Genomic DNA, 21,821 nt, shown 5'->3' on the forward strand with positions numbered 1-21,821 from the left:
ATCAAGTGTAGGATTAGGGTTAACAGTCATAATCCAAAATAAATTGATATCTTTACAAACATCATGTACAGCTTTGTGTGGGAAGGTGGTAAATGCAGAAATGTACTTTAATTAGCTATTTTATTTAAAATTACTCCCTTCTGTACTTTCAAATCATATTAGTTATAGCAATCTTCCTTCATATTTTGCCTCAGTCTCTCTCAGCTGCCCCCTTTGCAAAGTAGTTAAGGAGGAATTTAACAAAGAAACTGAATAGGCAAATAAGGTTATATCATATGATCATAGTAGCATTTTTTTTTTTTGCTTATCTAAAATACTTTAGCTCATAAGTGAAAGGTGAGCTCAAACTATTGCGAGGCTCATTGAGGCTTACAATTATAGGGGACTCTTTTTTGATACAGGGTTATAAAATATGGTGGTTTACAGTCATTAGGGTAGTGTAGAACCTCTTTAGAGCCCCAGCATGTGAATTATTGGATGCATTTGGTACAGGGTATAATATATGTTGGGGCTAAAAATAAAAATCAAGCTATATAAAGGAACTCAGGAGTTAAATCTTAAAAATGCATGCATTTTCTGAATTCATGCTGACACTGTCCTTCCTTCTGGAGGGTGACTACTTTTGTTCCAACTTGGTCCGTGTGTGTTGTAAAGTAGCCACTGCACCTAACTCACTCCCTGTGATGGACTACAATCTCGCATTTAGTTTACAAATTTGTATTGAGATTGAGTCCATCATGGGAGGGAGCTTGGATCGGTGGCTACTTTACAACCCACCAACAGAGGGATCATGGGGAATAAAAGAAGGAAGGACAGTGTCAGCACCGATTCACAGATCATTTGACGATCTACAGCCGAGTGATGCACAAATAAGATACATTTTTGTTAATAGTAAAGGTACTTGAATATATTTATCTCCTGAGTTTAGTGTCACTTTAATGCCTTCTATGCATCCTCTCATCTAATGCTTACAGCAGCAGTAGAAGAGTTGCAGGAGATATAAAGTTGTTTTCAGTTTTTTAATGTGCGATATATATTATTTCTAGATGCATTAGATGAAGTATAAATAATTGAAATGCTTGTTATTTTTTTTTACTGATCTCTATGTATAGTTGGTATGTACAGTATATAACCAAGGTGACCTAAGCATATTTGCTTGAAGTGACTCTGTTATGTGGGTACTGCTATTGCTGGCCCTATTTTTAAAATAATAGTTGCCTGTCTTTGTCTGGCATTAATACTTTTAAATTACAGACCCATTCTGTAAATGAGTGTCAGAAAAGTGTCAGAAATCCATATTTCTATGCTTGTTGCTTTGAAGCCAAAACATCAGTATGATAGAAAAGGAACTAATATTCTTAAAGAATATCAAAAATGGTAGCCCACATACTTTCCTCATGACAGAAATAAACACTAGAGGTAGAATCTTCTAATCAGCATATCAAATCTAGCACAGCATGCAAATAAAATGTGAAAGTCACAAAAAAAAGTGAAAGTCACATTGAAAATTCCTTTTTGGTAAATGCCACCGTAACTACTCAGGAAGTTTACTCTCTGAAAATGCATTATAGCTTCCCTTTTTCGGTATGAAAAACAATAAAATCATATGCATAGGACATATGTCTTACCTGTACTGGTGCTAATGTTTTCCATTCCTACAGTTTTCCCGATTAAATGGTATTGATTTAGACGAGAACCATCTGGTGCCACCACAACTGATTTTTCTGTGAGGTTTGTCCACTCATACCTTAGTTCAGAATTAGGATATGCATCTGTGGAAGAAATATTTAGAAAGTGTTTCTAATGATAATAACACGTAGAGAGTACAAAAACAAAGTCATGCCATTGCATACAATCAGTGGATGTAAAAGTTTAGCCACTGGAGTTAATTCTGGCTCCCTTACAGCAAGATAAAAAAAATAAAGCCACGCAATCTACTGCTCTAATTGTGTTGAGTCAAAGCTCTCAATGTCAGACCAGTAGCTCCTGATTGTGTGACTCTTCCTTTCTTACAGATCATACATTGCTCTCCTGCTGATACTGACAACTATTCTTGCAGGAGTAGTTGATTAGCAGGGTTGGATATTATATACTTCTGTTATTTCCAGTAGATGATTAACTAAAGTATATAAAAGGTTCACTTGTAAGGAGAAGTATTGGGACAGTATCTTCCCAATACTTAGAGCCAGTGTGTAATGCTGAGGACTAAAGCCAAAAAAAAAGGTTTGGTGTTAGTTCTCTTTTAATCACAATGTGCACAAGAAATTGGCATTTCCTTAGTTCTCTTGCGGATGACTTGTTGCTTGAAGTAAATATATGTTCTACACAGTGCATGAACATACTGTACATGTTTAGATTAAATATGTGTGCATGTCCATTCACCAGTGACAATGACAAAATGACAAAACTATTTCACATGAAATCCTGTCTACACATCTGAACTCCAAATGAAAGTCTGCAGTGCTGTGCTGTTTATTCAGATCCAAATCTCAGTTTATATTGCTATTGATCAGAGCTGAGTAATACATCACACAGAAAATATTTCATCATATACTAGAAAATGAACACTAATTTGAACAGTACTTTGGCCCTCATTTACAGGCAGCATAGTGGCTAAAGGATTAGCATAAGTGCTTTACAGTACTAGAGTAAGGCCTGGTTCACACCTAGGCATTTTTGAGCAGTAGAAAAAGCGCTTTAAAATCCCATTATTTTTTTTTGGCAGTATACAGCTTGTTTTCACCCCATAGACTTCAATGGAAACACCAGGAAACACACGGCAGAAGCATGTTGCAAATTTTTGTGCGCGTTTTTGTGCATTTCTACACGCGTTCGTCCATTGACCGCAATGTTTCTTGAGCTGCCAGTCAAAACATGTGTCTTCATGAAGCACACTGAACCCATGCGTACAAAAACGTGAAAACAATGCCACCTTGGTGTGAACGGGGCCTTATGGGTTCAGTTTTTGCCTAGGACAGCCTCTATATGGAGCTTATAGATTCTTCCAGTATTACCCTGGGTTCCTCCACGTGTTTCTTCTACTTCTTAAAACCCAAGATGGTAGGTTTATATGCTTCCACTCAAAATGTCCCCTTGGCAGGGATATTGGATTGTAAGCACTTCTTAGGACAGATTTAATAGATCTATTCACTCTTAAGAGGCTGATGGATTTTTTGCACGGTACCATTAAAATAAATAAGACAGTTTGCATTGCTTATAGCATAGCAGTTACATTCAACATTTCCTTTTTCTGTTTGGCTTACTAAATTAAAGTGTTTTGTTGTTAAAGGAAGTACAGTCATTCTGCACTTTTCATGCATGAGGCTTATTGCTTTCAGGGAAATGCAACATATTATGCTATAAATGTACACTAATAGCCATGTATGCATAATAGCACTCATGTATTCTAGGAATACCGTTTTGAAAACTGGAGTGATATCAATGATGACAAATCAGACTCAAACATATTTGGATATTAAGAAACATATGAAAATCCGTTGAAGTTTTTTTTTCCAATTCTAAGTGTACCTATGCATCCATTTCCACTGCTACGACCCATTTGTGCCATTCACTGTGGGGTCTATTCACTAAGCTGCCGAAGGATCTAGCCGTGGCTTCGGCTGATCCTTCGGCTAGCTTTGGCCCCAGGAACCGAAGGGACTGCTGTACGGGCTATTCACTATAGCCCGTACAGCTCCCGAAGTCGGCCGAGCGCCTCAGTCGAGCCACTTTCATAGAGATCAGCGTCCCTGGTTACCAGGTAACCAGGGACGCTGTCATTACACACTGAGAACCCGGCCGGGCCACTATGATATCACAGCGGTCTCTCCATGTTCTCTGTGTGTAGTGACAGAAGGCGTTCTTGGTTACCGGGTAACCAGGAACGCCATCTGTTATTCCTCCCCCGGACGCTCTGGGAGTCTAATAGGCTCCCGGCCACCCGGGATAGAAACACTTTCCCCAGAAAGGTTCACTCTGCTTGATCGAGCAGAGTAAACCTTTCCCTGCTCGTTTTTTTCTTCTTCTTTTTTTACTTCTGACATGGCTACCGTCAGAAGAAGAAAAAAAAGAAATCACCAGAGGAATGCTTAGCTAGATTCCTATTGGCTATTTCAATTTGCAATAGCCAATAGCAAACTAGCTATTGCACCTGCCCACTGCTACTGTCAATCAGCAGAGGGGGACCTGCAGTTCTCCATCAGGTCCCCCTCTGGTGATTGACAGCAGCAGAGGACGGTGCAGTAGCTAATTTGCTATTGGCTATTGCAAAGTGAAATAGCCAATAGGAATCTAGTTATGCATTCCTATGGTGTGTTCTATTTTTTTTTTGACGGCAGCAGAACCGCCCGGCCAATAGAAAACAGTTGGGCGGAGCTAGCTGTCACTGCTAGCTCTGTACAATCGTTTTCAAATTTTTTTTCTACTTTTTTAACTATTTTTCTATTCTGCTCGGGACCACAGAGGGACCGAGCAGAACACCCGAGCCAAATGGCGCTCAGTGGCAATCGGCTATTTACTCACTGCTGTTCGGCATCTATGAGAATAGACCGAACAGCAGCGAGTAGCCTGCCGGAGGTTCGGCTTAGCGGATCCAGATGTTGGACCGGCTGAGTCGAACTCCTTCTGCACTTCGGGTCGGCCGAACATGCTGAGCATGTTCGGCCGACCCGAAGCCACACAAAGCCACACAATGTACGGCTGATTTCAGCCGATATACGTCTGGAATCAGCCGTACCAGCCTGAAGTGAATAGCCGAACAGCGTTCGACTCACTTCGCTTGGGGTCGGTTAGTCACTCGGCTGTCTACGGCAGCTTAGTGAATAGACCCCTGTGTGTGTAAAGAAGAGGCAGTGATCTAAAATGCTTTCAGACTGACGAATACTAAATGTTACAGTAAGCAATTAACATAATTGCCAAATCCAATCAGTCAGATTAGCTCTGTAATTAGTAGGTTCTCCCCAGCTGATAAGAAAAAAAATCAGTAGCCATTTATCAAACATATACATCAAACATATAATAAAAAGAAGAGTCACATGCTGCACAACTCCAGCCAAAAATATGAAATGTAATGCATTATCCGAAATCGATTACACAAAGTAAAATATTAATTGTGTTGTAATAAATGCCCAGCTTCGTATTTTTTCTTTTTTTATCTTACATTTATCTGAAGGTTTTACAACTAAAGCTTACGTTTTATTTAAATCAACCATTATACTGTTTAAAACAAAAAAATTATACATTTTAGTTTTCTACATACATACACTGTATATGTAATAAGAAAACATTGATTCTGATTTACTAAAGAAGTTGAGAATGTTCGCACAATAAATTATGTAATGATTCACTGTGTCAAAAGAAAATCCCTATTTATCTATTTTACCTACAAATGATTTGGTAATTGAAGCTAATATATGTTTAGTGTATTTATTCTGTGAACATTCTCAACTTTTTTAGTAATTCAACCTCATGGTATATAAATATTTCCTGTTTACAACCTTTCCACCAGCATTTGTAGCATTAGGTTACGTTCCTTTATTTACAAAGCAGATTATGAACAGAATGCAATAGTAGGAGCTCAAAATACATACATCTGATTTCTTACAGAGGAAAAAAAATTACACTTTTCTAAAATACATGTCATTGTGCCAGATGATAATAATAAAACAATACTTCTGCACAGGAAGTGCACATGTGGTTTGTGCTATCATTTGAGCAACAGACCATGCATGTAAGACACACCTGTTCTAGCGACAGCTATCAAAGAAGGAACTTCCCCTCACTTTTGATAGGTTTTCTCTTATTTCCTGTTGTGTCTCTGGGAAGGAAGTTAGGAAAAATCTTCCTGTTCGGACAAAAAGTATAAGCAAATATAATATATTTTTAAATTTGTGGTATCCATTTGTATGTTCTTTTGTTGCTACATTTGACATCAAGGAGAAGATGGACGCGTCTCAGTCCTTAGCACAGAAGTGGATGTAACCACTTTCTAGAGGGGAAGTAGGTGCTGGAACTTCATGATATAATTCACAGAAAACTCCTAGCTACTGCTTCCCCTTAGCAAGTAGGATAAAACAGAACCAAAACGAAGTAGAGCAAGTCACTCATGAGCCACCCAGCAGTATAGAAAGGTAGCTTGCTGCTATCTAGTACTGTATATATTAGGGATGCACCAATACCAATACTAGTATCGGTATCGGTGCCGATACCAAGTATTTGGGTGAGTACTCGTACTCGCCCAAATGGTCCGATACCTTTCCAGATACTAGCACTTCCGGTCAGAGGAAGATTTCCTCTGACTGGCAGTGCAGCGAGGAAAGATGGAGCCGGAAACCTGGCTCCATGATGGTTGGCTGGCATGATGCTGATTGGCCGGGAAGCCGGCTTCCCAGCCAATCAGTGTCGAGCCGGGCAAACAAATCTGATAATATAGCGACACGACCCCCACCCTGCAGGTACCTAATTCCCCTAACATAGATCCTTAGCATTCAGTTCCTCGGCCAGATCTGCCGTCTCCTGTGTGCACACTGCAAAAAGCACACGTTATCAGCGTTCAGCCTGCTACTGTGCATGCACAGGATTTCTGAATGAGAGTGCTGGGCAGTCTGCGCATGCACAGTAGCAGGCTGAGCGCCGATCACGTGGGCGCTGTACACAGGAGACGTGGGGAGATCTTGGAGAGCTGTGTCTGCCCACTTGGAGAGCGCTGGCCGAGGGACTGGTACGTTAATGAATGCGATACCGATCTGTGTGAGGGGAATTAGGTGCCGGGTCGTGTCACCATATTGTCAGATCTGTTTGCCCGGCCTCAATGCCGATTGGCTGGGAAGCCGGCCAATCAGCATCCAACCGGCCAAACAGAATGGAGTCGGCTTCCTGGGCAATCAAGAAGCCTTCCTGCTATCGTAAGTGCCGGTATCGGTACTCGATATCGACGAGTACCGAAATGTAAGTATCGGTACTCGTACTTGATACCGAAAAACCGGTATCGGTGCATCCCTAGTACCGTGTTTCCCCGAAAGTAAGACCTACCCTGATAGTAATTTTTCGGGGAAACACGGTATATATATATGTCAACAAGCTACCATGACCTGGAAGTACATTACCAGGAGAACTTGTTTAACTTGCAAGCCAGTATTACCTGACCTAAAGGTCCCACCCCTAGCCACTAGAACAAGGAGGTCCGTTAACCAGCTGCTAGTTAGCAGGACTGTGAAGTCCCAAACTAACTACCACGGATAGCAGATGTTCTAGCATATATGACTAAAATGTCTAAGTGCAACTTCCTTGCTGCTAGAACTTAAAGGTACAGGTGCCAGACAGAAAACACTGGGAAGTTCATCAATTAATTAGGTTCATTAATTGATAGGGTGATTATGATGTATTTTTTGATGGAGACATTGCATTTTCTGGCTTATCAGTGTTACTCTAGTGATACTAGTGCTATCAACTGTTGTGAGGTATTTTATGGAAACAACTGTATTTGTTGATCATCAAAGTATAAATATTTTACTTGTTTTTTTCACAGGCCATTTTTACAGAATTAGCATTTAGCAAAATAAATGGTTTCATCCTCCGCAGGACAGATATTGGGGAAACATATTGTTATGTAGCATTATTATTAACATTTTATTCTGTGTTATAGAGGCTTACACTCACTCAACATACACAACTTCTATTCTGTTACCTCTAGCATAAAAATTGTACTATTCTCACCATTCTATGTTAGATTCCTTATCATTTCTTTATCGAAATTAAAAAGCAGAAGGGATCAAATCACGCCAGCAATGCCTAAACTGGATGCATAAAAGATAACGTGTGTCCAGGCTATGGGCATTTTTGTATTTACACATTTTTAATAAACATCAAAACATGCTGTTACTGACTTTTGTAGCTGCGAGTACTATGGAGAGATTCATCCTCAAATTCATAGTGGAAGCAGCAAACTTGCCCAAGTCATTTTTCTCAGCAGCACAACTTACCCTGCTTCCCATGCCTAGAGCTCCTGCTTTGTGTTTACATTTGAGATAAGAAAGCTTTACTCCTTCTTGGACATTGCTGGGATAGAGAAGCAGGGTCAGCTGAGTTGGCTTAGACAATGACTTCAGTGTATGAGCTGTGAACTTTAAGGATAGATTGCTCCATATCGCCTACAACTGCAAAGGTCAGTTTGGCTTGTTAAAAATGCATTCACCATTTTTTTAACGAATATTTGAATGTTTATATGTACATAGCCTGGTCACAATTTCACTTTAAGTTGTGGACATTGCCAAGCATTGTCAGACTTGTTGTTATTACATTTTTGAAGGGCTCAATTCAATTGACTTGAAAAGGTAAAGATTCCAAACATTTACCATATAGAACTTTCCATGCACTTTTTTGGTATGAGTGGATCCTTTTCTATGTCTGTGCATTTGTATTATGCTGCAAAATGTAGCAAAGTGAACAGCAATGCATCTGTTATGAACAAGCAGTTATAATGCATCTGCACACTTGTAACAGTCAATTTTTATTAATGCAGTGAAGATTATTAGTCAGTAAATTTCTTCTCCTCCTCTACCATTCCTTTAATTTTAATAGATTTTCCATGGACCCCCATTATTACTGTTTTCCTTTTTTATCACGTCTGGGCATCAGTTTCCCTGGAATCATTAACGTAAAGAAATTGAGCTTGGAGTCTGTACTGAACCAGATGTCATTAAAATTACATTTAAAAATTAGCATATTTTCTGTTTATTCAGCATACCACTCTAGAAATCAAGCCTTTTTTCATATTTCTGTATTATTTCCATCAAACAATATAGATGACTGTGCTGTTTATTACAATATGTTTGCATTGTTACCCAAGACTCATTGCATTGCTGTAAAAGTGAAACCACATTAAACATTTTACAATATCAGTAATTAAACTTACAGGGCTATTCACAATAGGGTGAACAGTTTGGAGAAGGTAGGAGAAGTGAACAATCTAGGACAACATAGCTGAACTGGAAAGTGAGCTGAGTTGGAGACTTTTTCCAAATCAGATATGTTATCCTAGGTTGTTCACTTCTCCTGCCTTCTCTAAACTATTCACCCTTTTGTGAATAACCCTGTTAGTTGAAGAGACTCTGGGGTCTATTCACGAAGCTGCCGAAGGATCTGGCCGTAGCTTCGGCCGATCCTTCGGCTAGCTTTGGCCCCAGGACCCCTTCGGTTCAGTAGAACCGAAGGGGTGCTGTACGGGCTATTCACAGTAGCCCGTACAGCTCCCGATCATGGCCGAGCGGCTCGGCCGAGCGGCTCAGCCGAGCCGAACGCATATGCATCGGCTCGGCTGAACCGTGCTGAAAGCCGACAGCCTGCTTTTGACAGCTGGGCGGAGCCAGCCTTGATCTTCCGGCTGGCTCCGGCCACTTTCAGACAGATCAGCGTCCCTGGTTACCTGCTAACCAGGGACACTGATCTCCAAACAGCTAACTCTCCCTGGTGGCCCGGGAGTCTCCTGCTCCCGGCCGCCAAGGAGAGAAACACTGCTGTGTCTTTTTTTCTTTATTCTGACACGAGCGATGTCGGAATAGAAAAAAAATAAAGAATTTTCCCATTGAAAAGCATTGGGACATTACTATTGGCTATTTCAATTTGCAATAGCCAATAGTAAACTACGATTGTACCCGCCCTCTGCTGCAGTTCCCCATCAGGTCCATCAGCAGAGGGCGGGTATAATGCTAGTGTACTATTGGCTATTGCAAATTGAAATAGCCAATAGTAATGTCCCAATGCTTTTCAATGGGAAAGTTATTATTGTTTTTTTCTATTCTGACATCGCTTGTGTCAGAATAAAGAAAAAAAGACACATCAGTGTCTCTCTCCTGGCAGCAGAGCCGCCAGACAATAGGAAACTATTGGGCGGAGCTAGCTGTCACTGCTAGCTCCGCACAATCATTTTCTATTTACTTTTTTCACATGCTGCGCATGTTCGGCCGACCCAAAGCCACACGAAGCAAGCCGATGTACGGCTGAAATTAGCCGTACCAGCCTGAAGTGAATAGCCGAACAGTGTTCGGCTCACTTCACTTCAGATCGGTCATTCACTCGGCTGCCCTCGGCAGCTTAGTGAATAGACCCCTCTATCTCTAAAATGCTGCTGAGATAAAGTGCAGGCATCTAGAGGTACCTGCTTTGTAGCAGCCTCCCAAAACTTCCTGTCACAGATGAGTCATTACTTCCAAATGGTGCAAAAACTAATAACAATGGGTGGGGTTCAGCAACAAGCACTACCTGAATATATTTCCCCTTTTAGAATAGGCTGCAAATCAGCTTTGGTGGGAGGAGTTCAGAGGCCTACATTTTATACCTGAAGTTTATTTTTTGATTCTGATTAAAGGGTCTGTTAATGTTAATGTAATTGTTTATTATTTTGTTTTTAGAGAAATTTAACTGGCACAACGTTTTAGATGTTCCATCATTATATCAATGTTATCTGCTCATTATTATTATACAGTTTGAAGTGGAATGCTATCTGGCCAGTAATAAATGCAATTACATATACAATACATATAGGGGTCTATTCACAAAGCTGCCGAAGGATCTAGCAGTAGCTTCGGCTGAAACTTAGGTTAGCTTCGGCCCCAGGACCCCTTCGGTACAGTAGAACCGAAGGGCTGCTGTACGGGCTATTCACTATAGCCCGTACAGCTCCCGAAGTCAGCTGAGGGGCTCAGTCGAGCCGAAGGCATATGCTTCGTCTTGACTGAGCCCAGGTGAAAGTCGAAGCTGGCCGAATGGCCGGCCGACAGCCTGCTACTGACAGCTGGGCGGAGTTAGCCGTTATCTCACGGCTGGCTCCGGCCACTTACACAGACAGATCAGCGTCCCTGGTTACCATTTAACCAGGGACGCTGATCTCCATAAAGCCCAACTCTCCTGGACGCTCCGGGAGTCTCTCGCCGTTAGATAGCGGCTCCCGGCCGGCCCATGAGAGAAACACTTTCTCCCGGAAAGTTTTACTCTGCTCGATAGAGCAGAGTAAACCTTTCCCTGCTCTGTTGTCTGTTTTATTTTTTTCCTTCTGACATCGGCTGCCGTCAGAATAAAAAAAATTAAAAATCAGCATAGGAATGCATAGCTACATTCCTATTGGCTATTTCAATTTGCAATAACCAATAGCAAACTAGCTATTGCACCAGCCCACTGCTGCTGTCAATCAGCAGAGGGGACCTGAAGTTCTTCATCAGGTCCCCGTCTAGTTATTGACAGCAGCAGAGGGCGGGTGCAACAGCCAGCTTGCTATTGGATATTGCAAATTGAAATAGCCAATAGGAATCTAGCTATGCATTCCTATGCTGATCTATTTTATTTTTTTATTCTGACGGCAGCAGAACCGCCAGGTTCTCAGTGTAATGACTGATCAGCGTCCCTGAACAAGGGACGCTGTTCCATCATTAGGATGAGAGCTTAGCAGAGCCAGCTTTTTTATATCACCGCCGACTCTTACAAGCTCTCATTGTAATGACAGCTGGTCTCGACCAATAGAAAACAGTTGGGCGGAGCTAGCTGTCACTGCTAGCTCTGCCCAATCATTTTATATTTTATTTTTCCTACTTTTTTAACTGTTTTTCTATTCTGTTCGGTACCACAGTGGTACCGAGCAGAATAGCCGAGCCAAATGCCGCTCTGCGGCATTTGGCTATTCACTCACTGCTGTTTGGCATCTATGAGAATAGGACGAACAGCAGCGAGTAGCCTGACGGAGGTTTGGCTCAGCCATGCATGTTCGGCCGACCCGAATCCACACGAAGCAAGCCGATGTATGGCTGATTTCAGCCGATATACGGCTGAAATCAGCCGTACAAGCCTGAAGTGAATAGCCGAACAGTGTTCGGCTCACTTCACTTCGGGTTGGTTATTCACTGATTATCTGGTTATTGTGAATAGACCCCATAGTTTTAGAACAGCACAATTGTTCCAGTTTTTATTGAAATGTAAGCAGTTGACACAAAGGTGTGTTTTTCCAGCCATCAAGATACATCAGCTGCATGGCAGGGCTGCTGGGGATGATAGTGAGGATGGAGATGAGGGTCAGGAGGGAAATGATGGTCATGTTGGAAATGAGGGTCAGGATGGTGATGATGGTAAGGATGGTGAGAATGGTCATGAAGCTGAGGATGGTCAGGATAATTAAGATGGAGATGATGGTCAGGATGGTGAGGAAGTGAGGATGGTCATGATGGTGAAGAGGTGAGGATGGTGATGATGGTGAGGAGATTAAGATGGTCAGGATGGTGAGGTGGTCAGGATGGAGATGATGGTCAGGATGGTAAGAATGGTGAAGATGGTCAGGATGTTAAGGAGGTGAGGATGGTCAGTATGGTGAGGAGGTAAGGATGGTCAGGATGAGGAAGAGGTGAGGATGGTGATGATAGTCAGGAGGAAGATGATGATCAGGGTGGTCAGGATGGTGAGGAGCAGTGGTGTAACTACCGCCATAGCGACCCACTTGATCTGAGCAGAGCTGAAGAGAAGGAGACGCTGCAGGAACGGGAACATGTTCTGGTGTAGGTACTTTTTTTGTGGGGGGGCCCCAAACAAAATTTTGCTATGGGGCCCTGTGACTTCTAGTTACGCCCAGCTGTCATGGCAAAGCACCTTGTCCCCTTGTTGATGAGAACAAGTGCCTCTTCCCCACATCTGGTCCCCAATAGGCGATGGAGGTCTGTGAGTGGGGGCTAATTGGAATCAGGAAGTCCCTTTAAGAATAAATACATACATAGTTCCTCTACTCATTCACCAGTGTAAGTATAAAAAAATCACCACACATTTTGATTCCTTTATTTAAAAAAATAAAAATGTCCCATGCTGCACATCCATCAACTAACATGTCATCCAGTAATGCAGATCCTCATCAATCACGGTGAATGATGCCTGTCGACAGACACATCCGCACCTAGTAGGAGACTAGAGCTGAATAACAGCTTCACTCCCCACAGCCAAATGTAAACAAAGGGGCAGGGTATAGCTATCATTGAGCAAAAATAGGCAAATCTATTTTTGGTCAATTATGTCACAGGGCATATCCACTCCTTTGTTTATATGCAAGTAAGAGTGGGTGGGTCCCGATGGGGAACTCTGACAGGCTAGTTCCCAATCAGGTCCTCCTCCCTTATGACTGGCAGCAGGCTGTGGGTGGATTTCATAGCTAATCGCAGGCAAGTTTTCCATCACCACATATAAACAGTAAGATTGATTTACTAAAATAAATAATCAAGAGCAGGGATAATTTTGCTATTGAACTCTTGCATAGCGGGCTCGCATGAACACATGTTTGTGCATGAGCATAGCTAATGTGATCCCTGAACCCGAATTACACACTGATTTTCAATGTATATTGTGTGGTCATAGTTTGCTGTGCATGTTGAACAATGATTTGTATGAATAAAATTTAATTTATCCAGTTTTTATAATCCTCCCTGGCACTTTCTTTGTGTGCTCTTCCTCACATAATCTGCTTATGATGGTAGGAGGGTTAAGCATAAATTACAGATCCCATGAGAATTTGCTGAATGAGAATTACTGATTGACCAGCTAGGGGCTTGTTAAGCATTGGCGACTACACTGATAAACACACCTTCTGAGACCGCTGCATCAGACACTAGTCCAAGTGAGCCCAGTAAGTGCAAGGAAGACAAGAATTGGAAAGCAGTGACGCAGCGATGTCACCCTATGAAGGAAAGTGAAGGAGGAACATTTTAGCTAAGAGGATCAACAGTTTAGTTTGATACATTGGTTCAGTACTAGAAGCAATCTAATAGAACTATGGGGTCTATTCACGAAGCTGCCAAAGGATCTAGCCGTAGCTTCGGCCGATCCTTTGGCTAGCTTCAGCCCCAGGACCCCTTCGGTTCAGTAGAACCGAAGGGCTGCTGTACGGGCTATTCACTATAGCCCGTACAGCTCACAAATGTGGCCGAGTGGGTCAGTTGAGCCGAACGCATATGCATCGGAAAGCCGAAGCTGGCCGAGCGGCCGAAAGCCGAAGCTGGCCGAGCGGCCGGCCGACAGCCTGCTTCTGACAGCTGGGCGGAGCCAGCCGTGATCTTGCGGCTGGCTCCGGCCACTTGCAGAGAGATCAGCGTCCCTGGTTACCTGCTAACCAGGGACACTGATCTCCAAACAGCAAACTCTCCCTGGCGCTCCGGGAGTCACCTGCTCCCGGCCGCCAAGGAGAGAAACACTGCTGTTTCTTTTTCTTCTTTATTCTGACACGGAGCTGTGTCAGAATAGAAAAAAAAAAAACGTTTTTGCCCATTGGAATGCCCATTGGAATGCATTTGCCCATTGGAATGCATTGCTAGATTCCTTTGGCTATTTCAATTTGCAATAGCCAATAGTAAACTAGCATTGTACCTGCCCTCTGCTGCAGTTCTCCATCAGGTCCATCAGCAGAGGGCGGGTACAATGCTAGTTTACTTTCTTTTACTAAAGAAAAAAAAAGATAAATCAGTGTTTCTCTCCTGGGCGGCCGGGAGCGGAAGGCTCCCAGAGCGCCCGGGAGATTTTTTTTTTTTTTTACGGCAGCAGAAACGCTGGACATTAGAAAACTGTTGGGTGGAGCTAGCTGCCATTGCTAGTTCCGCACAATCGTTTTCTATTTACTTTTTTAAAACTTTTAAAACTATTTTTCTGAGGGACCGAGAATACAAGCCTGAAGTGAATAGACGAACAGTGTTTGGCTCACTTCACTTGGGGTCGGTTGTTCACTCGGCTGCCCTCCGCAGCTTAGTGAATAGACCCGCAAGTTAATTGATTTTGAAGGCTGCGTAATGTTTTTGACGTTTTGTCCATAGTTTGACTTTTAGGTGACTTCTGACCTTCTGATACAAACTGAAAACTGAGACAGTAAACCTAAGTAATTGCATATAATTATTTAAGTGGTGTAAGTAGGCCTGTACAATTATAATAATTTAAGATGAAATATTCGTTTTCTTGCATAAGCTTAATTGTGACTGGTTTAAGCAGAACCTAATCTGGTCTAAAACGTGCTTGAATTGCTAAACAGGATACACTGCAGGCAGGCCCGGATTTCCCACAAAGCCACCAAGGCCCAGCCTCGGGGCGGCAGAGCGCAGAGGGGTGGCAGCGGTGACCTTGTGGGGAAGTTGCGGGCGCCGGTGAGACTGCAGGTATGCCTAATTAATAAATATATTGTCATATGTGCATACTGAATTTAAAACGATAAATATAAAAAAAAATGCTTTAAATTACATTAAAGCAATTTATGTAAATTTAATCACATACAGGGTATTTAACAAAAGCCCTTTGGACAGTTAATTTACTTTGTCTTTTTTACTTTTTTATTGATGGTCTATTTCTAGCACTGCATATATAACTGCTTTGTTACTTTCCAGTTTATCGGATTTGGTATTTTTTATGAGTAATTATGTATGTTAATAGACAATCACAGGTTGTAAATTATACTTTACTAAAACAAAGGCAATACAATGAGGATTAAATACCATTGTTCTATAGTAAATGCTAGCCACTTTACGGCGATGAAACCCCTAACATGCAGAGAATATGAACCATTGTTTGAGAAAAGGCATTTTACAATGACCATAATTGGCAATCACAAAGGCTGTAATATTCTTATAATGACTTATCATTTTTACTCACAACCTTATCATGAGCTATCCTGAGATATCATTTTGCATGTTCAGGATAGGCAAGCAACCGCTTGATTGAACCTCAGAAATAATGAAAAAAATTCTTACGTTTGTGACCATGAGTTATTCATGTTTTTCGTTGCACATGTGGCAATGTGTTACTTAAATTAATAACTGCAGTGAAAGGGTGACATGGAAATGATTTGCTAAAGGCAAAGAGGCAGTTCACTTTGCAAGGGAGTTTTCACTCTGCAGGGGAATTACATACCCAATCATGTGCAAGGGAAACATATTTTTTTAATTTTTGCTTGTACATAATTGGATAACGGAAGTCAGCAGAGCTTCACCTCATTCACTAAGCTAAGGGAAAACCCCCCTACAATGTGCAAATTCAAACCCTAAAGTCACTATCTGGTTAAAGGAAGTCAATGAATGGTGCTGGGTTCCTCAGAGCTTTTCTTATTATCACCGAAAAGGGTAGAGATTGTTATCACAAGATGATATATTATGTTATGTTATATGGTGTCTGTACATTGGGCTGGCAGCTTCTGCACACTAAGGCCCCGTTCACATTGAGCGATTTATCGCGCGGTAATTCCTGCGATATCGTGGCTATTTACAGCGCGATATCACTCTTCAATGCTTTCCAATGGGGCAAAGGGTCCTGCTGTCGCGGGTCGTGTGTCACTACATCAGGACCCTTTTTGGAGCCGATTTTGCAGCGATTCAATGGTTTTTGATGCAAGCATTTGCGGGACAAATCGCGCGATATCACGCGACAAACGCGCAATTTGCGAATCGCTCAATGTGAACGGGGCCTTAAAGGGCTTCCACAGTGCAGCAGAGGCACTGTGGTGTTAGCTCAAACAGGAAGTGACAGGAAGTCACTGGATTTCTGGTTAATCAAAAGTAATGTTTCTGTACTTGAAGTGTTTTAAAAGGGATAAAACATAGGGAGGTGTGCATGTTTTTCAGAGATGTACTGAAGATGTATATTTTTTTTTTAACATTTTGCCCAGGCATACACTTGAAATCATGTTTATATTTCTTTTTGGCCTGCATACGTAATACAAATTTAGTTTGTAGGCAAATACACTTGAAATCAGGTTTATATTTCTTTTTGGCCTGCATATGTAAAAAAAAAAAATTTGTTCACAGGCAAATGCAAGGACATTTCTGATAGATTCAAGTGTGCTTCTGCTTTTTTGTACAAGCAATACATTTCAGAAAACTATTTTAGAATATCTTTTTTCCTCACCTAAAAACACAAAAGCTGTCTTAGAAATATTAGATGGTGCTGCCAACAAGTTCAGACATTTTAGAGGGCACTTGAAGAAGTCATACACATGGGCACACAAGGCAAACATTTGATGTTATAAAACAGAATTAAGTGAGAAAACAGATTGAAACAGTTTATGTGTAGTTAAACTTGGTGGAAGTTGCTTATATATAATATTTACACAATGCTGTTGGAGTGATGTTCTGATCATTATCACAAAGCTGAGAATGTATTTCCACTTGAACTATGAAGATAAAAAAGAATAAATAAACACTCTCTATAGAGCAAAATTAATATTTACCGCAATATAAAATATGTGTGCTATTAAGATTTAGTAATAGAATTAATAATACTAAAACAATAGGTGACCCATGTAATTACATTAAGTTGGCTACACAGGCGAAGATCTTATGGTTATTAAGTGAAAGATCCAATGTTTTCCTGTTCTCTATACAACCACCTAGCATGCTGCAGCAATTTATTATCTTTACACTTTGTTTATGGTGAAATTCCTTTACTGAACCGAAGTATTACATTTTTATGCTGGCAAATGTCTTTCCGGTGGCGTTGAATATAATTATGTCTAGTGCACAATCAAAAAGTACTTTGGCAACCAAAATCACATGTGAATGACATTCGTTTTCCAGTATGCTAGATTATCAGTGACTGGATGGCTATTTGTGGTTGGTAAAATTCTCATTTCCTAAAAATGTTATATATTGTTTGTCCCTTATACAATTTTTGATTATAGTATGCATTATAAATATTATTATATTAGGGGACAATTCAGCAATAATATTTTCTCAGTCCTTCCAAAGTAAATGCGTTGGTAAATCATCAGCATTGCTTTGGTATAAAAGTTTATCAGCCAACTACTTTAGCAGTGACTATTGTACTTTCAAAATTGAGGACAGGTTCTCTTTTAACAAACACCTTGACACAAGTGATTTTATATAAGCACTTGGCATACATTAGCATGCACTACTAGATTTTAAGAGCCTAAGGCTAATGGAAAGATATTTTAAACAAGGGATGAGCTCCATTGGTAAATTATTGAGTAGTTTCCCTAAATATATTGTTTTTGTATTTAAAAATGAGTGATAAGTAGAATACACATTTCAATATCAAGGCATATTTTCCGGGAAATTGGTTTACTTTTTTCACATTTCCGAATACCTTGCTCTGAAACTGTGAATCAAAAAATTAGTCATAATTCAAAGATCTCAACTGCAATTTAAAACAGCTTAAAAGATAGATTGCCTTATTTCAGCTAATTATCTGAGTACTGCATTTCTTCACTGCCCATTTAATTGGCAATTTTGTATGCTCACCTGATGTCACCTGGAAAAAAAAAAAAAAGGAAAGAGTAGCTCCTATTTTGCAAGTGCCCTCCGTGAACTCACACTCCTACAGTGGGACTGACTGAAACCAGGTTAGACATAGCTTGAATTTACTGGAACAAAGTGATGAAAGTGCTAGAGAACAAGGTTCTTTGCGGCTTCTTTTGTTCTAGGGGTCAAACAGTATTGGGCAGCCACTTTTTCCAAGTTCCCCTCTATATCTATGTTTCCAAGGTCTGATAAAATAAAGCCATTTTATTATTAGATTAGCCTGTAGTTACTAGTACAAAGTTTTGAAAATGCTAGGGAACAGTTTTTTACGACGTTGCTAGGGGCATCTTTTGATCCAGAGGTCAGGCAGCCTCACGCAGTTCTTGGCACAACACTGTCAGTCATATTAAATTAAGCAGTCATTGTGTGAAAAGTGGACCATTGCAACCATTCAGATTTTAATTTACTAATGTTGCTGATAAAATTGAGTTGAAGGCTAATGGGTTGTTCTGAGTTAAGACAATAAATGCACAAATAAATGGTTAAAACTAGGCACATTATTAAAAAAAATCTGTTCCATAATCTGAAACTAGGGCTTACTAAGTGCAAACCCAGACAGTTGTGGATTGGTTGTCTCCAATGCTATAATCCTCCATGGTACACCCTTAATATCTACCACTAAGGAAAGCACATGATATTATAAATTATTCATTTTTATTTATTTATACTAAGTTACACATGATGTCTTTGTCTTTTGAGACAAAGACAGAGCTGGCTATATTTTTTGGATTTATATTTAATAAAAATTAAATATTGTCATAAACTGATGACCAAATGCAGAGCTACAAAGGAAGTTCATGCTGGAAGATATGAAGGTGTGCCACAATAAAGCATGTCCTTTTATTACATCCACCCTTCACCATGTCTACCAATTACAGTGACACTAAACTCAGAAGTTAAATCTTAAAAATGCATTCACATACCTTAACTATTAACAAAAATGTATCTTATTTGTGTATCACTCGGCTGTAGATCCTCAAATCATCTCTGAATTGGTGCTGACACTGTCCTTCCTTCTGGAGAGTGACTACTTTTGTTCCCCATTGTCCCTTTGTGTGTTGTAAAGTAGCCATCGCTTCAAGCTCACTCCTGTGATGGACTACAATCTCAATACAAATTAGTAAATTAACATGAGATTGTAGTCTATCACGGGAGTGAGCTTGGAGCGGTGGCTACTTTACAACACACACCGGGACCACGAGGAACAAAAGGAACCACCCTTCAGTAGAAAGGACAGTGTCAGCACCAGTTCAGAGATGATTTGAAGATCTACTGATGTACAAATAGGCTACATTGTTATTAATAGGTAAGATTTCTTTCTTTAGCCCACGGAAATCTACTTGTGCCATTAAAGGGCTAGTTGGTTGTGTTTGCCCCCCCACCCCAGGACAAAGGTTCCTAGTCTGTCCCTGTTCACCATCTACAAACTGGTTCGGTTCTCAATATAAGAGAATTCGGTTTGCATGAGACTGCATGACTGTAATCACCATAAATCATTGTACATATAAATCAATTTTGTGATGCCTGAACATGTTTGCCATTCTATAAGTTTTGTGTTCCAAATGGTTTTGTTGTAGTGTGTATGTGTTTCTGCCTAGGCTTGTTTGTACATTACGTATGCCTTGATATTACGATACCTAGGGGTCTATTCACAAAGCTGCCGAAGGATCTGGCCATAGCTTCGGCCGATCCTTCGGCTGACTTCGGCCCCAGGACCCCTTCGGTTCAGGAGAACCGAGGGGGTGCTGTACGGGCTATTCACAATAGCCCGTACAGCTCCCGATCACGGCCGAGCAGCTCAGTCGAGCGCTGAGCCGTGCTGAAAGCCGAAGCTGGCCGAGCGGCCGGCCATTGGCCGGCCGACAGCCTGCTTCTGACAGCTGGGCGGAGCCAGCCGTGATCTTACGGCTGGCTCCGGCCACTTTCAGAGAGATCAGCGTCCCTGGTTGCTAACCAGGGACACTGATCTCCAAACATCTAACTCTCCCTGGCGCCCCGGGAGTCTCCTGCTCCCGGCCGCCAAGGAGAAAAACCCCGCTGTGTCTTTTTTCTTTATTCTGACACGAGCATGTCAGAATAGAGAAAAAAAAAAAAAAGAAAAATTCCCATTCAAAAGCATTGGGACATTACTATTGGCTATTTCAATTTCAATAGCCAATAGTAAACTAGCATTGTACCCGCCCTCTTTTTCAGTTCCCCATCAGGTCCATCAGCAGAGGGCGGGTACAATGCTAGTTTACTATTGGCTATTGCAAATTGAAATAGCCAATAGTAAACTCCCAATGCTTTTGAATGGGAATTCGTCTTTTTTTTTTTTTTCTGTTTTCTGACATGCTCGTGTCAGAATAAAGAAAAAAAAAGACACAGCGGGGTTTCTCTTCTTGGCGGCCGGGGGCGGGGGGCTCCCAGAGCGCCCGGGGTATTTTTTTTATTTTTATTTTTTTACAGCAGCAGAGCCACCGGACAATAGGAAACTATTGGGCGGAGCTAGCTGTCACTGCTAGCTCTGCACAATCGTTTTCTATTAACTTTTTTCTACTTTTTTCACTCTTTTTCTGTTCTGCTCGGTGCCTCTGAGGGACCGAGCAGAACACCCGAGCCAAATGCCGCTCGGCGGCATTCGGCTATTCTCTCACTGCTGTTCGGGATCTTTCAGAATAGCCCGAAGAGCAGTGAGAAGCCTGCCGGAGGTTCGGCTCAGCCGATCCAGATGTTGGATCGGCTGAGTCGAGCTCCTTCTGCACTTCGGGTTAACCGAACATGCCGAGTATGTTCGGCTGATCCGAAGCCACACGAAGCCACATAAATCTTTATTTTACTCTTACCTAAAAATTGCAAATTAAGTACACAAACATCCTATGAAATGCAGCCATCAGTATTCAAGTTTTCACCAAATCCCATATAGCGTATTTGGGATTGGGATTATGACATGTGCAGTGAATTATGTAATGTGCTGTATAGAGCTGAATTATTTAGTCACATCACAGGTTTATCAGATTGGAAAGTGCTAAAGTGTACAGATTGGTTACAATCACTCAGCGACATCAAACCTGGATTAGTGAAGCAATGAAAATGATCATGTTACAGAGTGGTGTAAGTTTAAAACCTATCACTCTATAGGCTATTCCACACTTGCTGGCTGTGTTCCGGAGCCCAGTAAAATATCACCCCTGCTGAGTGGATTTTGCATTAAAATTACTGGTGTGAAACAGTTTGCCTGGGCATAGACACTTTAGGGTATAAACAGCATGTCACTAAATTCACTCTCATAATTTTTGACATCGTGCAGTTAAAATCATCATTGATTGATTATTTGGCAGCAGTGGCATGCACTTCATAATATATTAACATAATACCAATGGAATTCATAAATAATGCAGTCTAAAATCACGTGGGAAAAACTGGATTCAGCCTTATATTAAATTAAACTGTACATTATATTGCTTACAACAATGGTTAAAGCAACCCTACAAAGGAATAAAAACTCGAGGCCCTATGAAAAAGCACAAGCTT

The 21,821-nt window shown here is 41.1% G+C and overlaps 1 protein-coding gene across 1 annotated transcript in view; it reads right to left on the reverse strand.

Moving 5' to 3' along the window:
* Positions 1–21,821, reverse strand: part of GABRA5 (gamma-aminobutyric acid type A receptor alpha5 subunit) — a 168,307-nt gene that overhangs the window by 62,639 nt on the left and 83,847 nt on the right. Inside the window, exon 6 of the mRNA XM_018563208.1 lies at positions 1,629–1,772. Coding sequence (XP_018418710.1) covers positions 1,629–1,772 — 144 coding nt within the window. The remainder of the gene's footprint in view (positions 1–1,628; positions 1,773–21,821) is intronic.

The sequence above is a fragment of the Nanorana parkeri genome, unplaced genomic scaffold (genome assembly GCF_000935625.1).
Source record: "Nanorana parkeri isolate BGI_ZX_2015 unplaced genomic scaffold, ASM93562v1 scaffold21, whole genome shotgun sequence".
NCBI lineage: Eukaryota > Metazoa > Chordata > Amphibia > Anura > Dicroglossidae > Nanorana > Nanorana parkeri.